Raw genomic sequence first — 19,931 nt, 5'->3', positions numbered from 1 at the left:
TTCCTTTAAAGGAAAGGGTTGCTTAAACAATATGCAGCAAGTAGTGGTGGCGCTGTGTAATCCCTGAAGGATTCACGAGTTCAAAGCCCGCATGGGTTACACAGTAACGTTAAGACCAATCTTAGCAGTTTCGTGAGAGCCTACCAAAATAACAAGAAAAAAGACAGGCTGGAAACATAGCTATCTATGTTTGCCTAAAATTTACAAAGCCCTGGGTTTAATCCCCAGTAACACACACACACACCACATACACACACAAACACACTCACACGCATACCACAACACAACCCACACACACACACACACACACATACAAGATTATTATGCTCAGGAAATTCTTAATACATAATATTTGGGTGTTTTCAACTGACTTAAAATATATCTACCACATTTCAAGTGAGTTTGCTTGTTCACAGTGAAATATTTGGTGACAGCATCAGAGGTAGTCCAAAAAAATAATAAAAATATTATTTAGTATGACATTCAGAGTGTGCTTATTCAATAAGCAATTATGAATTTAATAATTAAGATTGATTACCCTATCTGGTATCCTCCAAGAAAACATAAAAGTCTGAAGATATATTGAGTAAAAATGCCATTGATTAAACATGAAAATCATTTGCACAAACATGCAGACATGTACATACTTAGTAGCAAACACACAGTTGGAAAATGAAATTATTCCCCTCAATTCGTAGTATTTATTAAGTCATGTCTAAGCAAGTGGTGTAATCTTTTATATGATAATTAAGAGAATGTAGCATAGAGTTACCAATTAGCTGTTATTCAGAGTGCGATGTTAACGTAGAACTTGTGATATGTCCCAACTCTAGTGTATTATGTTAAGCACTATTTCCACCATCTAAACTTGACTTGGATAAGAAGCAGAAGTTTTGGATGTAAAAGAGTTGGGTAACATTTTGAAGATAAAACTTATGTTTACAGGGGCTGGAGAGATGGCTGGGGCAGTCAAGAGCTAAGAGTGTGCACTTTTCTTTGTGTGTGTATATGTGTGTGTGTGTATTTAAAAAAAATTTTTATTGATTCTTTGTGAATTTTACATCATGTACCCCAATTCTGCTCATCTCCCTGTCACTCCATGCCTGCCTTCTCCCATTGCAACCTTGCCAAAAGAAAGCAAAAAATGAATATAAGAAAGAAAACTTATTGCTGAGGAAGCTGCAGTGGGTCTCTGGGTCCCACCGTGTACCCTTTTGCCCAAACAGCTTTACCTGCAATCATTCATTGCAATGGGTCACTGGACGGGTTCCAAACCTCTGACTGCTGCTGGAGAATCAAAGGGCACACTTGCAGTAATCTTTGGTTTGGTTTCCAGCACCCAGGTCACGTGGCTTTCAACTACCTGATCTTCTCCTGTACACACATCTACTCGTCTGCACACACAGCCACACAGCACACACACACACATTCACATAATTAAAAAACGATTCATAAAAGTTTAAAAAAAAATCTTGGGTATATATTGCCCCAAGAACTACTGCCAACATGATTAGATATTTCCTAAATTTGCCTCGTGAAAGGACTCATCAGAGGCATCTCACACGATCATCTCTAACTTTTCCAAAGAAATTCTACTTAGATATACAGGTAACAGCAAATGTATCAAACTATAATGTTTGCCTGTGTGTGTGTGTGTGTGTGTGTGTGTGTGTGTGTGTGTGTGTGTGTGGTGTGGTGTGGTCACAGTCACCAGCTTACGCTTTTATGCAACAGTTTGGTTATAGGTCTTTAAAACACAGGAACACATTACCTGTGATTTATAGCAAAGCCTAGCATGTGATATACGACACAGTATTTTCTCAGTCCAAGCAATCAACAGAAATTCAAAGTAGTGATGGCACCATACTAGGTCAACGGCTTAAAAAAGTTGAATAAAACTTTATGGGATGGCAGTTTTTGTCAGCTGACACCTGCAGGATGGTGCAGATATGGTGGCAAATATTTGGATCATAGGTGGAGCTGACCCAAACTGTGAAACGGCCAGCCGAATGGTGTGCGCTGGTGACTACATTTGCTGCTATTGTTGTGGGCCCGTTCGTACATTCATATGCAGCTTCTCACTCTTTAATAAGAATCTTTTGCCTCACTTTTTCTTTTTGCCCCACTTACTCCATTACAAATAAAATATTATTTTTTTTTTCCTGTTAGAGATGTTTTTGAAGATGTGAGGAGATTGGTCAGCCCTCAATACCTGTTGTGGACTAGTTCTAGGATCCCTGGCAAATATATGAAAATGTAAAGGTGCTCAAATAACTTTAGAGAAAAATGAAGCACTGTTTGTACATGACTAACCCATATCTTCACACATACAGTACGTTAAACCATTGCTGTGTTATTACTGCCAATAAAAAAAAAAATATGTCCGTGTTTGTCACAGGTTACATTTTCCTGACTATTTAATTAAACCATTGGTGGACTGCCTTTATGTCACTTGTTTACAATAAAAAGGTTCTCACAGTCTCTCTTGTCTTGGATTCATTCTGCTTCAAATTCCTCCACTGACACATATTGTTCATTTGACATATGGCTGTTACATGGTCAGTATTCCCTCTGATAAGCAGAACTAGAGGTATGATCATAGAGCAGACAGTAAGTTCGTTCCAGCACTACAGATGCAACCCTAAAGAGTTTCAAGTTGGGCTAGACTGATTTCTAGACAAGAGAAAGCAAGCACAGAAAGCAGTAAGATAACCCCCCGGGCATCCCAACCGGTGTCGGTAGCCTGCTAGCACACTGGCTTTTTAAACAGAGTCCACCTTTATTAAATTATTATTGGTTATGAGTGGAGAGGGCTTGCATTTAATCTTATTTGCTGCATCGTTTGAGTTGTCCACAAAAAACATCTTGGTTGTGCACAAGGAGATGATAATTCTTTTATATTCCTTTCTGAAATTTTGGTTCAGTAGTCCATATATAATCGCATTGAGGCAGCTGTTGAAATATGCCAAGTAGTAACTGGCCACAAACAGCCACTCTGGGATCCTGGGGACCATGGTGACAGGGTCTGAAGCCACAATGAGACCTATGAAGTTGAGTGGCGCCCAGCAAATGGCAAAGAGTACAAAAACTACAAACATGGTGACAAAGTTCCTGAAGTCCTGGGGCTTCAGTTTGGGCTTGCTGTCAGGTTTCACCCTCTGTCTGACCTGAAGAACCAGGATCCATATTCTCAAGTAGCAGAAGATGACGATAATCATAGGCACTATGAAGTGGAAAACCACCACTGCTATCGTGTACGTCGAGCTGATGGACTGGGTGAAGGTACAGGAGTAGATCCGGGGATCGTACTGGAGAGTTCCAGTCTGCAGGTTGGGCATGATGGCTACAAGAGTCAACATCCATATCAGGAACACATAGCAGAGAGAATTTTTGTTGGTGTATAGTTTGTCATACTTGAGGCTGTGACAGATGTAGCAGTAGCGGTTAATGGCGATGCCGGTGATGTTGAATATTGAGCCAATGACACTCAAACCCATTAGAAACCCACTGATTTGACAGTGCAGGTATCCCAGATTCCATCCATTGTTAAATATGGATGTCAGCACCAAGGGGTATGGGTAGATAGCCACCACGAGGTCTGCAACTGCTAAACTCACCACAAATATGTTCCCTGAGAGAGAAAGATGGAGAAAACACAGGTTAGCGCCAGTATTGCAGGGGTCGTATCTTTAAACATATGCTTAAGAGAGGAGGATTGGAAAGATAGCCAGTGCAACTTGCAGGGAAGCTTGAGGACTGGAGTTTGGATTCCCAGTACCCCTCCGAAAGCCCCATGGCCTTGGATGCCTGCCTATGGTCCCTGTGCAAGTAAGGTGGAGACATGGGATGCCCAGAGCAAGCTAGCTAGCCAGATAAGCAGGAGTGGCAAGCCCAGGGTTCAACTGAGAGAGTTTGTCTCAATGAGTAAGTAGTGTAGTGACTGAAGAAGGCACCTGATATCAACCACAGCTTTACAGCCATGAACATACACATGCATACACAAGTAAACAGGCATGCAAATATACATATGGTAACAGAGCAAATAATAATTCCATATGCTAAAGGAAGGGAGGAAAAGAGAAAGGGATAGAAGTACGGAAGGAGAGAGGAAGAGAGGAAGGGAGGAAAGTACAGAGAGAGGGAGGGAGAGAGAGAGACAAAGCAAGAGAGAGAAGGAGGGAGAGAGCAAGCTAGTTATTTCCACAACTTGTATGACCTGAAACCATAGCTATCGCAACATGATAAATAAAACAAATGCCACCAAGAAGCGCAAACGTTGCCCTTGTTGAGTCAAGTCCATTCTGTAAATCTCTGAGTCTCCATAACATTCCATTTCCGGAAATACTGAATTTCCGACTAGTTTCTCTTCTTTTAACAACTCTCAAGATGATTGCACTTCATGGCTTCTTCTGTTTGGGGGTCTCACCTGGGAAGTCTGACATCCCCCTACTTCTCAAGTCTGCCGCGACTTCCTTAAGCTAAGGTGTCTGATCTTTCTAGTTTTTCCCAAGGTTTAAGGGGCGAGCCTCCAGCTTCTGCTGTTGGAAGCTATGTATCTTCGTCCTAAGAGAAAAGGGATGCCACCATCGGTTTCGGGATTACACACTGGCATCACTCCTTACTGGCTACGGACCTGGACCAAGTTACTTCACTCTGGCAAGTTTCCATTCCCTCTTGGATGATACAGAGATGTTCGATGGTGCCTCCTTCCTAGTGTCAAGTGAACCTTGGGTGACGCAGTGTATGCCAAGCACTGTGCAGTGTACCAACTCGTATAAAAATGTGGTCATTTTCTGCAACTCCCTCTCTCAAACCAAAAAGAAAGAACGTCTCTTGTATTTATGAATAACTTAAGATTGGAGAATTAAGCCCCACATATTCTGAATAAGTGGTAAGATTACAGCAGTAAGCCTCATGTATTCCTAACAGGTGGTAATCTTCTGTACTAATATGATAACTGAGCACATTTTCAGTGTATAGAAAAAGGGCTCTAGCTAAATTTTATAAGGTGTTCCACCAATGTGCTCTATTATTTTGTGGCTTTTTAAAAGCTACATTTCTCTCCTGTTTTAAATGGATCCTAAATGGACATGCTCACATCCCTTTCTTATTTGCCCAACCGGAGAGAAGCAATTTCCCCTTTGAAGACGCCAGAATTATTTTATTTATTCTGCTTTGAATTTGGAATAGGTGATAATACATCCCATTTAATAAGAACTTAGCAGATGCATATAAAAGGTTCTGGGGAACTGGTAGAAACAGACAGAAAAAAAACTGAAACAGAATCAAGAGCAACTTTTATATCTATCCGTTAAAATGGATAGGATGCTAACCTATGTGGAACAGCACTGGGTTAGAATGGAATATTTGACCTCATGGGGAAGAGTAATGGCTCGGTTGGTAAAATGCTGGACACACAAGCATAAGGACTCGGATCTGAATCCCCAGCACCCATGTAAAAAGAGGCCCAGTAGCACATACTTATCACTGTGACCGACCACTTGCCTGCACAAGAATGCAAGCCTACATGTACACACCACTCATTCATGCAATACCAACACATGTAAACATGTAAACCTCCAACCCCCAGAAGAATAAATGACCTTAAATGTCAACAATTATGAAAAAATAATATAGTACTCTTACCTAGTAGAGTTTTTAAATGAAAGGGAAGGAAGGAAGGAAAAAAGGGAGGAAGGAAGGGAAATTTCTCTTCTACATCTCGGAAACATAACACATGCAAATATTAAAGCAGGAAGAGACAAAGCCACTTGAAAACCACATCTACACAGAATCTCTGGCTTACTTTCTCCACAAATGTTTGTAAAATGAGATTAATTCATAGAAAATTAAACCAATGAATAGGAATGAAGCACCATTGCTGTAAAAAGGCCTGAAGGATTGAAGCCACAAAACAACAAACAAACAAACAAACAAACAAAACAAGGAACTATGACATTGTTTGTGGTTGGAATTTTAAGCTGTTTAAAAGGAAATTTACACTAAGCCATTTTACCCCAGGCCATTCTGGGTTAAAACACACTGTTTTGCTGCTACTTCGGTGTGTAGATGGATGTCATAGATAATACATCACTTTAAACTATTAAGTATCTTGCGCTGAAATGGGCTGACTCCAGCACTGAAGTATTATAACTGTAATTTAAAATTACCTGGGAGGGGGAGTAACTTACCATTAAACCTTTAGTTTCAACTCTATCAGCAGCTTTTAAAGAAGTGACTTTTAAAGAATCTGGGGAGACGGGGCAGTGAGCAAGGTGACTGCTGCAGTGGCAGGAGGTCCTGAGTTAATATCCCCTACACCCACAGGAAATGTCAGGCTTGGCTCCATGCGCACTCAGCCCCTGTGCTGGAGGGACTGAAGCCAGAACTCATCGGTGAGTCAACCTAGGCAAATAGGTGGTTCATTGGCTCACTGGAAGACCTCCTCAAAAACCAAGGGGAAGAGTAATTGATAAACATATCCAGTGTTTACCCGTGCCCTACACACATATGTACCGCACATACATACATACATGTACACACGTGCACCTATACCACAAACAGGCACATAAAAAGTTTGCTTCTATAGCAATTTTTCTGAGAACTTTCAGTGCATTTCTTGCTTCGTGACACCTTTTCACGTTTTCTTTCTTTAATAGTAATTAATGAAGCAGGAACTTTCAGTACAAGGCTTATTTTGTTTCAGTTGTCTGGAGTAAACAACACAATTTATGTAACCAAACGCAGGTGAAAGTTGCTGTGTGCGCTGTTTGAGATACAAACAAAAAGAACTTGCACGCACTCTCTGTGAGTATAGTCTGGAAATGGAGGAAAACCAGGCTTCCAAACAAGAACTCGAGTATCTGTCTTTGGAGAAGGCAAAATCTTCCAAGTTGAGTTCCAACTACTATTTCTTCCCCACCTAGCTGAGCTGTCTTCTTCTCTTGTTAGCACTGGGGTTACAGACTTTGCTCTGACTATAACAAAAGTGAGTTCTAGGATTCCAGACACTAAACAGTACTCTCTAATAGGATGCTTTGTCCACCATGATGGAATTTCTCAGGACGTGCTTCAAACTAAGGACCTGATTGTACAATTATGGGCCATGCTCCTGGCATTCATTGAACTTCTTATGTTTCCCACCTTAGAATACTGGTTTTGAAGGTTCATTTAAAAGCCAACTGCATCACCAGGTGGTACCATATCACAGAACGGGATTCGTGGGTCATATATATGATTAGATTATAGTATTATTAGCTTCATACCGAAGATTCATTGGTCATAAAATCAAGGGCAGGTGTTGTAGTTTTTTCCTCTCACAATCACATTAGCGACTCCTTACTAGAACGATTGTCTCCTGTCCTCTGCCCTTGTAACCTTAGGCTCTTTGGGTCTTGCAGGTGTGCCCACCCTACCAACCTACACCGCACATGTATCCTAAGATATCAATCTGGCCCAACACCTGACTATATCACAGCATCATGAGGCAATGTCAAAAGCCTGGACAGCCTTGAGAGGCTAAATCCTAGTTCCAAGGAAGAACTGGAGGTTGAGTGATCATGGAAACCAACTCTCTGACTTTAAGTTCTTTGGAAACTTAAGACAGCCCTTCAACTCTGTATCTGTGACGACCTGGGGAGATTTTCTAAGCCCACTCACTGGCTTCGTGGTAGAAACTTTAGTTGCTCACATGAACTAATCAAGCTTAGTAGGGAGAAAGCTGCATTCCAAATGTTTCTTGGCATTGACCTTTCCTCCTTTCCTCCTCCCTGAATGTGGCTTTGCTCCCTGAAGCAAAGCAACCCACAAGCACACGTTTTCACACAGAAGCTGTGTCCCCACAAAACAGTGTGATCCAGGACCCAGCCTGTAGCTCTTATCAACACTGAACTCAGTACACAGCAGGTGCTCAATAAAGGTTTTCTGGAAAGAGTAATGCACCTGGATTCTTTAAGCGATACACGCACTGTAGAAATCAGTTGCTCTCCTGCATTTAACTGCCAGTGCACTATTTTTTCTCAGTGGGCCAGTTCATATTATCTTCCTTTTTCAGCCTGGATTTGAACTGTGCAGAAAGCAAAACTGTAGACCCATTGATGACTGCTCATATAGACTTTTTAAAAAAGTATCTGAACGTCAGCAAACTCATAGATTCAGATCCAAGAGGCCAGTCTTGGTGAAGGACCTGCTTTAAATCTGTTGTTTACAGCCAGTTCCATGTGGATAAATGTTAATGATATGACAAGAGGAAGCTAAGATGCTGAGAGGGATTAAGAAATATTCTTTAGCTATGTAAGGGGATATTAAAAGTAATCTCTCTGTCTCTCTCTTTCTCTCTCTCTCTCTCTTCTCTCTCTCTCTCTCTGTGTGTGTGTGTGTATGTGTGTGTGTGTGTGTGTGCATCCCAAGTTTAGAAACAAGTTTCCACCTGGACTCCACCCACTCTCCACACTGCGTGAACTTCCTGCTAACCCTTTCTTTAGCCTCTCCCACTGTTTGCCCTAACACACTGCTGATAGCCTACCCCGTTCATGGAACAGGGGGTTTGGACACCTTCTCCACATCACAGCCTTCAGGTAATATCACATCTGTACCCCACACTGCGTGCGTCTTCCATTTGTTTCACTGTGTCCCCCATTCTCTGCTGAAGTAGAGAAAGTTGGAAAGTGTCTCCCTGGGCATTTTAATAAAACCCACAAACAACAAAACAAAGAAACATTCAGTTACTTTAAAACAAAGCAACACACACATCCTTCTTTTACAGTCTAGATCCCAGTAGCTGTTAAAGATCTAAAATCCTCCAAAAAAAATAAATCCTGTTTATTTTCTGCACTTGGTTACACTTGTCTCAGGGAGACAGTTTAGAGAGGATATAAAATATTCACATTATGTTTTAGCCTTTTTCCCTTTAGAGGGTAGCAACTTACAGATATCTGCACTATTATTCACCTCTGAGGATTAGGTTGAAAATTGTAAAGCAAAAGGGTGCTATTTCAGCCACATTAACAGAAAACCAAAGAAACAACAATAACTCCATCCAAGACGGCGGGCTTTGCTTTCTTAACTCCTTCTCCCCAATCTTGAATGTTTCAGTGGAAATCCCAGATTAAGTAAACAAACTAATTGCACTAAATAATAGCTCTAAATTGCTAAGTCCAAAAGAGAACAAACTCATTATTTACAATAAGAAAATCATGTTATCTATTTACATATTAAAATTAAATCAAGGCTGGAAATGGAAGATAAAAACTAGCAATAAAACAGTATGAAATAAAATTTCCATAGAAGGGATTTTTAAGAGGCTGCAGAGACAAATGGCTTAGTGGTGAAAATGCTTATCACTCTTGCAAAGGACCTGGGTTCTGTTTGACCCACAGCACCTGCCCCTTCTGTTCCAATGGTTCAACATCCTCTTCTGGCCTCTTTGGGCCAGAAAGGTTTTCTGCTGTGCTATCCTGTTTTAATTCTTCTATGTCTTTATTTCATGTTTTTTTCTTATCTGTTAAATAAAATGTCTTCTTAACCATTGCCTAAAACCAAAAACTCTGCGTATTGAAGAAGCAGCATGTGGCAATTGGAATTCTTATTTCACACTGTGTGTGTGCATCCCTCTCCCTGAAGATATGTCATTTCTTTGTGATAAAAACTTCCAAAAGCCCACTTTTTAGAGTTTGGAGATCCACAGCATCCAACCTCCATCCCTAATCACCCACACTGAGCTAGCAGACCAGACCTCCTTTTGGCTCTCTGTCACTCAGTCCCCATTGACCAACCTGCTCCGCCCCTATCTGAGGCACTTGTCTTCCTGTGCCTGGCTTATTTTACTTAAAATCACAAATAATATGGTAATTTTAATTTCAAATTTATGTCTTACTCTAATGTGAGAATTAAGTGAGCAAGAGTTTAGAGCACTTGAAAGAAAGATGTATCTTTTAAAGTAGGTATTATATTTAAGGATGTTCTATTATTCTCTGTATTCATTGGTGTGCTGGTGTGTTGTATATGTGATGTATGCATATATTTATGCCCATTTTTTTTTCTGTGTGCAGAAGCCACAGGGGGCTTTGGGTCCTCCATCACTCCTCACCCTTTTCTTGATACAGGGTCTCTTACTGAGCCTGTACCTCACCTTTTATGCTGGAATAGTCGCCAGTGAGCTCCTGAAGTCTGTATTTTCTAGTTCCCAATGTTTGAGTGACATGCAGGTGTGGCCATGTCCAACTAAGTATGTCAGTATTGGGGATGTGAACACATGTCCTCATGATTGCACAGTAAGTGTCTTTACCCATCAAGAATTTAATGGTCAATCATATTCTAGCTTATACTTTGGAATACAGCAAATCTTTATCTACATGAATAGTCATTACAATCCACACTCAGACAGACCACTATCAAGGTAGGTAGGCATCCTTTCCAGTCGCATGCATTAATAATTCAAATTACCTGCAATAATTTGAATAATATTCAGCAGTCTTTCCTGCCCCTTCCTCTGAGACTAATCCCTTCTAGGTGATTGTCATAAATGTACAGCTCTCTGGAAAAATAAGTGTTTGAAAAATTTTTAAAAACCAGAACAATTAAAAAAGTTTCTCTTGACTGAAATACTGTTAAATTTCACTGAAAGTTTCTGATACATCATACCTCCCTTGTGGATGAACTTCTTTGGTCAACCTGTTTGAGAAGGGAGGAAAATGTAGGTATCAATTAAAGAAGGGCCTTTCCAGAGTCGAGTAGCTGAAATGAACAGCTCATGTAGAATTCTGTGCATGCACCAATATGTTTTTAAGAAACATCCACTGACTGCATCTTTGATGCTCTAGAAACCCCAACAGAGCATATGTGTTTCTGTCTTAGAAGGCAGGGTCTCTCTGACAACCTAAACACAGTTAGGAAAGGGAGAAAAGTCAGTACAGCAGGTCCTTTTACATCAAGCTCCTTTTGACTCATATCTCATTTGCATAAATAAATATTGAGAAATACATAAATTTGCTCACTCTGGAAGCTTGTAAGTAAGGGACACAATGCTTTGTAAGTCTGCAACTTAAAATGTGAATTGAACTGAATTTGATCAGGTTTTATTTTCTTCCATTCTTTCTCTTAAAGTAAAAGGTAGTGATTATACGAATCCTTTGGAGATTTTTGTAGGATTTATTTAAACAGCTTTAGTGACAAATCTTTATCTTAGATAATCTTATAGATTGTATACTCCAGTTTTATAGTTAGACATATAATATAGGATAAACCTACTAAAATCTGTACAACTAAAGAAACTAATCAAGAAGGAGGACTCTGGCTAAAATGCTCAGTCCCCATTCAGAAATGCTAAGAGGATGGACATCAAAAGAGGGAGAAACCAGGGAACAGGACAGGAGCCTACCACAGAGGGCCTCTGAAAGGCTCTACCCTGCAGTGTATCAAAACAGATGCTGAGACTTATAGCCAACCTTTGGGTAGAGTGCAGGGAATGTTATGAAAGAAGTGGAAAATAGTAAGACCTGGAGAGGACAGGAGCTCCACAAGGAGAGCAACAGAACCAAAAAATCTGGGTACAGGGGTCTTGTCTGAGACTGATACTCCAACCAAGGACCATTCATGGAGATAACCTAGAACCCCTGCACAGATGTAGCCCATGGCAGTTCAGGGTCCAAGTGGGTTCCATAATAATGGGAAGAGGGACTGCCTCTGACATGAACTGATTGGCCTGCTCTTTGATCACCTCCCCCTGAGGGCTAACAGCCTTACCAGAACACAGAGGAAGACATTGCAGCCACTCCTGATGAGACCTGATAGACTAAGATCAGAAGGGAGGTGAGGAGGACCTCCCTTATCAGTGGACTGGGGGAGGGACATGAGTGGAGAAGGGGGAGGAAGGGTGGGATTGGGAAGGGAGGAGGTAGGGAGCTAGGGGGGTATACAAAGTCAATAATATATTCTAATTAATAAAAGTTAAAATAAAATTAAAAATAAAATTTAAAAAAATAAAAAAAATTTCATATTTACACATTCTGGAACTTCTTAATAAAATATGTATTTTTTTCCTTTAATGTGTACAAGTGTGTCCAGCTGTGCAGATTTGGGCACTTGAGTACAGGTGCCTGTGTGGACCAGAAGATGGATTCAGATTTCCTGGAGCTGGAGTTACAAGTGGCTGTAAGTCATCTGGTATCGGTAGTTGGAACTGAACGCAGGTCCTCTGCAAGAGCAGTACATGCTCTTAACTGCTGAGCTATGTGCACAGGCTCTCACATTCTGCAACATACACATATAATAAGTCATAATACCGAGCAATTGGCATGTGAAACATCTCTGAAATACTGTAGTCTTCTCTATTCCTACCCTTAATCTTGTAGCTGCTCCATTATCGTCTAGCATTACTCTTCCCTTAATGCCCAACCAGGAGCTCCCAGTGTTATCGGAAGAGCAGGAACATCAACAGGCAACTACAGCATTAACCACGCATGAAAACTGCTAGAAGGAAGTTTCTATCATGGTAGATTCTGTGGGAGCATAGGGACAGGAAGGGCCTGTTCCACATTGAAGAATGATGGAAATCCCTCTGGAAAGGACTTTAAGAATGCACAAGCCTACCGCAGAGGCCTCTGAAAGACTCTACCTAGCAGTATATGAAAGCAGATATTAAGACTCATAACCAAACCTTCGGCAGAGTGCAGGGAATCATAACAAAGAAGGGGGAGTTAGTAAGACCTGGAGAGGACAGGAGCCCAACAAGGACCAAATATATCTGGGCACAGGGGTCTTTCATGAGACTGTTTCTCCAACCAAGGACCATGTATGGATATAACCTAGAACCCCTGCTCAGATGTAGCCCATGGTAGCTCAGTATCCAAGTGGGTTCTCTAGTAAGGGGAACAGGGACTATTTATGACATGGACTCAATGGCGAGCTCTTCAACTCCCCCCTCCCTCTGAGGGAGGAGCAGTCTTGCTAGGCCACAGAGGAGAACATTGCAGCCAGTCCTAAAGAGACCTGATAAGCTAGGGTCAGATGGAAGCGGAGGAGGTCCTCCCCTATCAGTGGACTTGGAAAGGGGCATGAGAGGAGATGAGGGAAGGAGGGCGGGATGGGGAGGGAGTAAGGGAAGGGGCTATGGCTGGGATACAAAGAAAATAACCTGTGATTAATATAAAAAATAAAAATTATAAATTAAAAAATTAAAAAAAGAATGCATAAGACATCCAACAAACAATGCATAGGGAACACAGGCTTCATATGAGTTTGAATATAAGGGGTTCCTACAGGCTTATGTGCTGTAAACATTTGGTCTCCAGCTAACACTATCTGGGGAGGTTGTGGAAACATTAGAAGTTGACATCTCGCTAGAAGGAGCAGACCACAAGGTTACAGGACATTAGGGATAGATTATCTATGGCCCCTTCCTGACACATTATCTTCTTTGTTCCTATTTGCCACGAAGTGAAAAAAGATCCTGTTGCCCTGATAGTCTACCCAAAACATAAGTAACCATGGACCAGGCCCTTTGAAACCATAAGGCACAATAAATCTTTTGACATAAAAAACTTGAAGTAGTATTTTGTCATAGCAAAAAAAAAGTAACTAATGTAGATCCCAACCCTTCAATTCCTGGCTGATTTCCTACTAATTCTGTATTTTCTATTTGTTTCCAAATAGAATGCTTAAAAGTAAATTAACATTAAAAAATAAAAGCAAACTAAATAGAACTAATCATTGAATGTGTTATAGAACCACTATAATACTGTTATTTGTATATAAGGTCGAAATGACAGATAAATAGATGGATGAATAGTTAGGTAGGCTAAGTCCATTGTGAGGCAGAGCCTCACTCTATCTTCCTAGGCTGTGCTGGGAGACAATAGTATTAACCTCATTGACTAGATGGAGGAAATGAGGACCTCATCTCCCAGACATACTGCACACAAAAGCACTTACGAGACTCAGCTTGTATCCCCTGGCTTTAATTCCTCTGTTCCTTGCATCGCGCCATGCTGGGTTGTCTTAGTTCTACAGTAAGGAAAACTCTTTTCTTGGCTATGAATCTGGGGTCTAAGTGTTCTCAGCTGCCTGAAGAAACTGTGATGTAGACCAATGAGGGAGGGTGCTTTGAAAGCTTCAGGTTACACTATGCACTTAGCTATGGAGAGTTAGAGGTCAGACTTTCTCCATGGGAAAATAAGTAGGAATCAGACCAAATAAAAAAGCGTGGCAGGAGATGCAACTTTATCAGTCTCTTGGTCTAATTTTCTCAAGCTTGGAAATGTTTCTAACATAAATTGTTCTGTAGAGTTTTAAAAAATAACAAAACTGTTGGTCTGAAAAACTAATTCATATAATCGTTGGCATTGGTTGGATATAGAGACAGTAAGTTATTTGATTGTAAGCAGAAATAATCAACAGTGACCATCAGTTTTTGCTAAATCAATTAGAGATCAAGGCAATAAGAGAAGAAAGTTTTACCACAAGTTTAGATTAATGATATATTGAGAAACTCACTCAGCTTGTTGCTTTCAATTTATCCCATAATACTGATTCTCTTATAATTGTTGCTCATCATAACAGTCACAGCAAGAAAACGTAAGATGAAAAACTCATTTTTTGTAGAAAATATTTCTGAAAGCATAAGAGGACTTTAAAATATGTTCTCAGATATCTGTTATGTTTAAATAAATTTCTTTTGAGGATTTTTGAGTTATCCGGTGCGTGTATGTTTTATTTTGTCATCTAGTATTATTTTCAAACATCTCACAGAGTACCAATGTTCAAATCACTAGACATCTTGTGACAAACTACTCTTGTGACACGAATGCAGACATGCTGAGCCAGTGCAGCTGAGTCTTCATTTTTCAAATTCTTCTGATGGGTCAAGTGCTAATTTTCATTATTGTTGGGATACAGCTTAGGGCCACGTGCTCACTACATGAGCAGCATAAACTCAGCTGTTTTCTCCCTGAACATTGTCATAAGCTGAATGGGGAGGCTGGCCCCGACCTCCTCCTAAAATGAACACATCCAGATGGAGTCATGACAATTCTAATCTCTCAACTTGACCTAACCAAACCCAGCAAAGTTGGCTAAGTTAGGAGAATTGATCCCCCATGCACACCTTTACCTCATCATCACAGGCCCTAGTGCATTCTCCCAAACTTCACCCATAGTTTCTCAACCAGACAGTATCCCACTGAAGAAAGCTTGTGTGAGGCAGTGTGGTCAGCTACTTTATCTTCTCTCAAATAGGGAAAACTACATGAGGGTTTGTTTGTTTGTTAACTTGTAGATGTTCTTTGAAAGGGAGAGTAGATGTCATTAAGGTTGTTTGTTTGTTTGTTTTTTCTTCAGCAGACAGAGGTAGATATGAGATGGCAACTGACTTATGATAAGTTGGCGGTCTTTACCAAGGATACACAATGGGAAATCAAAGGACATCAGAACTGGGCAAGAGCTTGACAGATCTTCACCAAAGAAGAGCAGTGATCTATAACCACAGTTCTAAAGCACAGACCCTGGGCTACTCTAGCAATTTCCACTCTTCCCTGTATTACCTGATACCACTGTCCCCATACAGAAGCATTTAACTGATGAGAAACTGCATATGGCTATAGAGCCATCCCTATTGGTTCCCAGAACTATGTGGTATCCAATTCCAAAGATGCTTAAGTTTCTCACATCAAATAATATGATATCTGCATCCCAGCACTCAGGGAGGCAGAGACAGGCTGATTTCTGTGAGTTCGAGGCCAGCCTAGTTTACAGAGTAAGTCCAGGACAGCCAAGGTTACACAGAGAAACCCTGTCTCGAAAACCTAAGACTAAATTAAACTAAACTACTAAAAGCGATGCACAGAATCCTGTACACGTTAAATCATCTCCAGGTATGGTACCTCACACAGTGCGGATGCTGATGTGGCAGACACTGGGACGCATGCCTGCTATCCCAGATGCTCTGTGGAGGTGGATCACTTTAGCCTACCTTTTCTTGACTCTCAGTTGGTCAATCTCTGGAAGCAAAAGCCTGAGATGTGTAGAGCTGACTTACTTGTTTTCACCCCACCCCCGATATGAAAGTCACTCTCCATTGCCTTGAATGTTTTCCTTTGCTTCTTCAGTTACTGCTCTGCCACAGTCTCATTGAATTGCTAGGGGGGCTTGGAACTTAGAGTAAGATGGGTGCCTTGCAAAGACTTATTGAGGGCACAGAACAGTGTGAATGGAAGCTTCGTAGAATTCTGAGTTTTCTATAAAGACCAACAGGCTATGCCTGAAAGTCTACCATTTTGTTAATTTTGTTGATACCATTTTGTTGATATCCTATATGGCTTTCATTGACAGATAACTGAATTTTGAACAGGCAGGATACTGTTATATTGTTTCACAAAAAAAGGTAAACTTAAGTATAATGTACATAGAGAAAAACATGCTAATCCAGAGCCTGCAACTCCTCTTTTTATCAAGCCAAAAGAAAAAGAAAAGAAAAAAAAAAAACCCAATAAAGGCCTATCTAGCATTACTTTCTCCATCTTTTTCAACGTATTTTCATATGCATCATTTTCACTTGATACTTACAACAATTACAACAAAGCATTGTGTGAGGCTAGAGTTTATCCCTGTCTGACAAATGCAGAGAGTGACGTTGGATCACAACTAAGTTTTTGGATTAGAATGTATGCAGTGAGAATCTTCATCTTCCCACTGTGTTTTACCCACTGAGGATGTACCGTTTATCGTAAGCAAAAATTGGACTGGAGCAGAGCAGATACGATTGGTCGCTCAGAGGCAGTCCTGTTGTGATTGGTCAGCTCCCAAAGGTGGTTAAATATTGGGGTTTTCTTCTTCAAGACGTGAAAGACCAACCAAGTCTCTTGAGAAAAGAAAGAGGGCAAAAGATTTTTCTGCTGTTATACCATACTTCCAAAAGAAAGAACTGTTTCAAAAATTTTGATGCTTTATCCTTCTTTTTCTCATCTTTCCCTTTTTCAAAAAGATCTTTAGGCTTTTATTTTATATGTATGAGTGTTTGCCTCCATGTGGGTGTGCACGACACACATACGCCTGGTGCCTGTGGAGATCAGAACAGTGTGTAGGATCCCCTGGAATTGGCATTACAGACAGTTGTGAGCTGTCAAGGGAGTGCTGGGAACTGAATCTGGGTCCTTTGCCAGAAAAAACAGTGCTGTTAATTGCCGAGCCATCCCCACCCCAGCCTCCTATTTCTCCATTTTCCATTTTTAAAACCAGCAAAATAAACTGAACAAAGACACAAATTGAGTAATCATGAAAACGTTTATTTTGAGACAAGGTCTCATATGTAACCCCAGTTTGCCTGGAACTCGGCATGTAGACGAGGCTGGCCTCAGACTCATAGAGACCCACATGTCTCAGCCTCCCAAGTACTGGGATTAAAGACAGGCACTAGAACTTTTAATAAGCATCTGGCAATATGTTTGAGTCAGCTAGCTCTAGCTTTGTTCCAAATCACAATTCATTAAAAAAAAAAAAAAAGCCTCAAATGGATTGAACTCAATGGTGGTGCATTTGAGCAAATAGCCTAACTATAAAAACGTGGTGCTGTAAAGCCTTGCAGGTCAAAGCCCACCCAGGGCCTCCTGGGCAGCGGCGACAGGTGTGCAGTATGCAGACTCTCTCAAGGAGTTGTTTACCAATGATGCCCAAAACATTAGGAGAGCTGGAGCACTTTTCCTAAGCCGCCGAGAGCGTGAACACTTTTCACAGAAAATGTCTCGTGGGATCCAGACTTCCCAAGTACAGGTTATGGACACCACTGAAGCAGGGTGGGTGGGCTCCAGGCAGAAGCCCCAAGAATCAGACAAGCCCACCCCTGCCCCGCTACTGAGCCTGCAAGATACTAAACATGATTCTGTCCCTCTCCGTAAATCGGGTGAGTCTGACACCTCACCTTGGGGTGGCCGAAGGATTCCCTGTGTGGGGCAGAGAGGCACCTAGTTCTAGGAGGGAGTGTGCCCCCCTAGATACTCATTCGCTGCAGGGCTGGACAGCAAACCCAGGGCTTTTCGCAATGCTGGGCAAACTCTACCACTAAGCTACTGAATTCTGAAGACAGAATTCCAGTTTAAGGCAATCACTCGTGAAAGGAAGTTATCCCATTTTCTAAGCCAAATTGGAAACATGTTATTAGATGTCTTCAAACTAATTCTTATACTTTGCACAGCCAGAAGCATTGCAGAAGCTATGGCAGAGAGGGAGAGATGTTCTGCCTGAATTTGAGGTTTTACCAACTACCTGGTTTAGGACAAAATTAGCACTTTAGCATCTATTTAAGCAAAGAGCTTAACTACACCCTTCTCCCAAAAGTTTATTTCTAAACAAGGGATAGAAATCCAAACTATCTGACACCAATTAAATGTGTGAAACAGCAACAGAGCCTACCAACCTGCTCTTACACAGCGTGACTAGTTCACCTCATAGCTTGAGGGAACCCCAACTATATATAACTCAAATACAGAATTAACTCTAGTCCTACATTCTACGCAAATGCTTTCCTCAGCACAGTTTCCATTTTTTTTTTTAATACAGACGTGTTGAGTTGAGGAGCAAAAAGTGCTTTCCCAGCATTCTTATCATCATTCCCCTCCACACTGCGATTTGGTGCCATTAGCTGGAAACTGCATCTGAGAATAAAATAGAAACACGGACTCTGTCATCTTGGCAGCTAATGCATCTTTTCCTATCTCATCAAAGTTGAGGAAACTGATTTATATGCAAACCCAAACAACTGATGAGTTCGTTGATCTAATCTGAAAAGGCATCTTGAGGAATTTACTCAGCCGGGATCCTACCTAATGACCCGGAAAGAGTAAAGAGATGCTACGGAAGGGAACAGAAATCATACAGAAGTTTTCCATCTGTAAGGACTGAAGACTTGTGAATGAAGGCATCTCAGAGCGCCTGCGTCAAGAAAAGGTGGCCTTTACTCTTTAGGAGGAAAAGTTAGCCAAAGTTCCATTCCTCGGAAACCGACTCCGAACTTTTCTTGCTGTCCCGCAAAAGGGCTAGCGCTGGGAGAGATGCCCCGAGCCCCTACCTGAGTTCCTGAGCTTCTTGTTGCGATATACAGACAGGATGACCAGCAGGTTGCCCAGGATGTCCACCACGATGGTGAAGATGAGGATGAAGGCCAGTGTAGAGGCCAGCCACGACGGCCGCGGTCGTTCTCCCTCCCCGCTCCCTTGCGCGGGCTGAGAGGCATTGAGCAGCGCGCTGCCATTGGCCTTCATGGTCCCCCGGATGCCTCACCGGCGCACAGCCACAGCCATCGTCCTGTCGCCTCGCACCCTCGAGTGCCCAGCTCTGCTCGTGCCCTCTCCCCACTTTTTATGGCTCGACCCAGCCCTCCCTACTTTGCATCCTTATGGCTGCTTCACAGAGGTCCTGCCCGCTCCAGCCCCTCCCCGTGGCAGGACACCCTCCCTGCACTTGGCCGCTGTCGCCTGCTGACACCTGCTGTCAACTGCCCGGCAACTTGGACCCAGAGGTCCCGCAGCGCGTGCACATTGCGCCCCCGTGCGGCGGGAATCTGGGAAACAGGTGGAGACGTCGAGTGGAGGAAACTCCAAAGCATTTCAGAAGAATTCCTCCTCCTTGGACCTTGCACCCTGGAAGGCCACAGTGCAAGGAGCTGAATCCTAACGAGGACTGATGTACAAAACTTTGCCACTAGATGCTCTAGATTCCTTATCGGCAAAGTGGGGATGAAATAGAACCTAACATCAGCTTTATAGCTCATGATGTGTAAAAATAAAAGAAATAAAAAGGGTATCTTTTCCGACCGGCATAGCACCATTTAACGTTTGTGCTAGATGTTTCTGGTAATTAAATGAAAAATGTAAATATTGGCAGACGACAGCTGTGTAACTTCTTCTGAGAATATCGGTGAAACCAGGAACACCAGATAAGAAAAG

The 19,931-nt window shown here is 41.7% G+C and overlaps 1 protein-coding gene across 1 annotated transcript; it reads right to left on the bottom strand.

Annotated features, from left to right (window-relative positions):
* Nucleotides 1-2,762: 2,762 nt before the first annotated feature.
* Nucleotides 2,763-19,247, bottom strand: Mtnr1a (melatonin receptor 1A). The gene is made up of 2 exons (XM_055593668.1): nt 19,055-19,247; nt 2,763-3,631 (listed from the first exon to the last, which is right to left on the bottom strand). Exons 1-2 carry the CDS (start codon nt 19,245-19,247, stop codon nt 2,763-2,765), a joined length of 1,062 nt encoding a protein of 353 aa, XP_055449643.1.
* Nucleotides 19,248-19,931: the final 684 nt, after the last annotated feature.

This window comes from Psammomys obesus, unplaced genomic scaffold (assembly GCF_907164565.1).
Source record: "Psammomys obesus unplaced genomic scaffold, mPsaObe1.curated_primary_1811, whole genome shotgun sequence".
Classification (NCBI taxonomy): Eukaryota; Metazoa; Chordata; class Mammalia; order Rodentia; family Muridae; genus Psammomys; species Psammomys obesus.
This window is presented reverse-complemented; position numbering and strand designations above follow the sequence as displayed.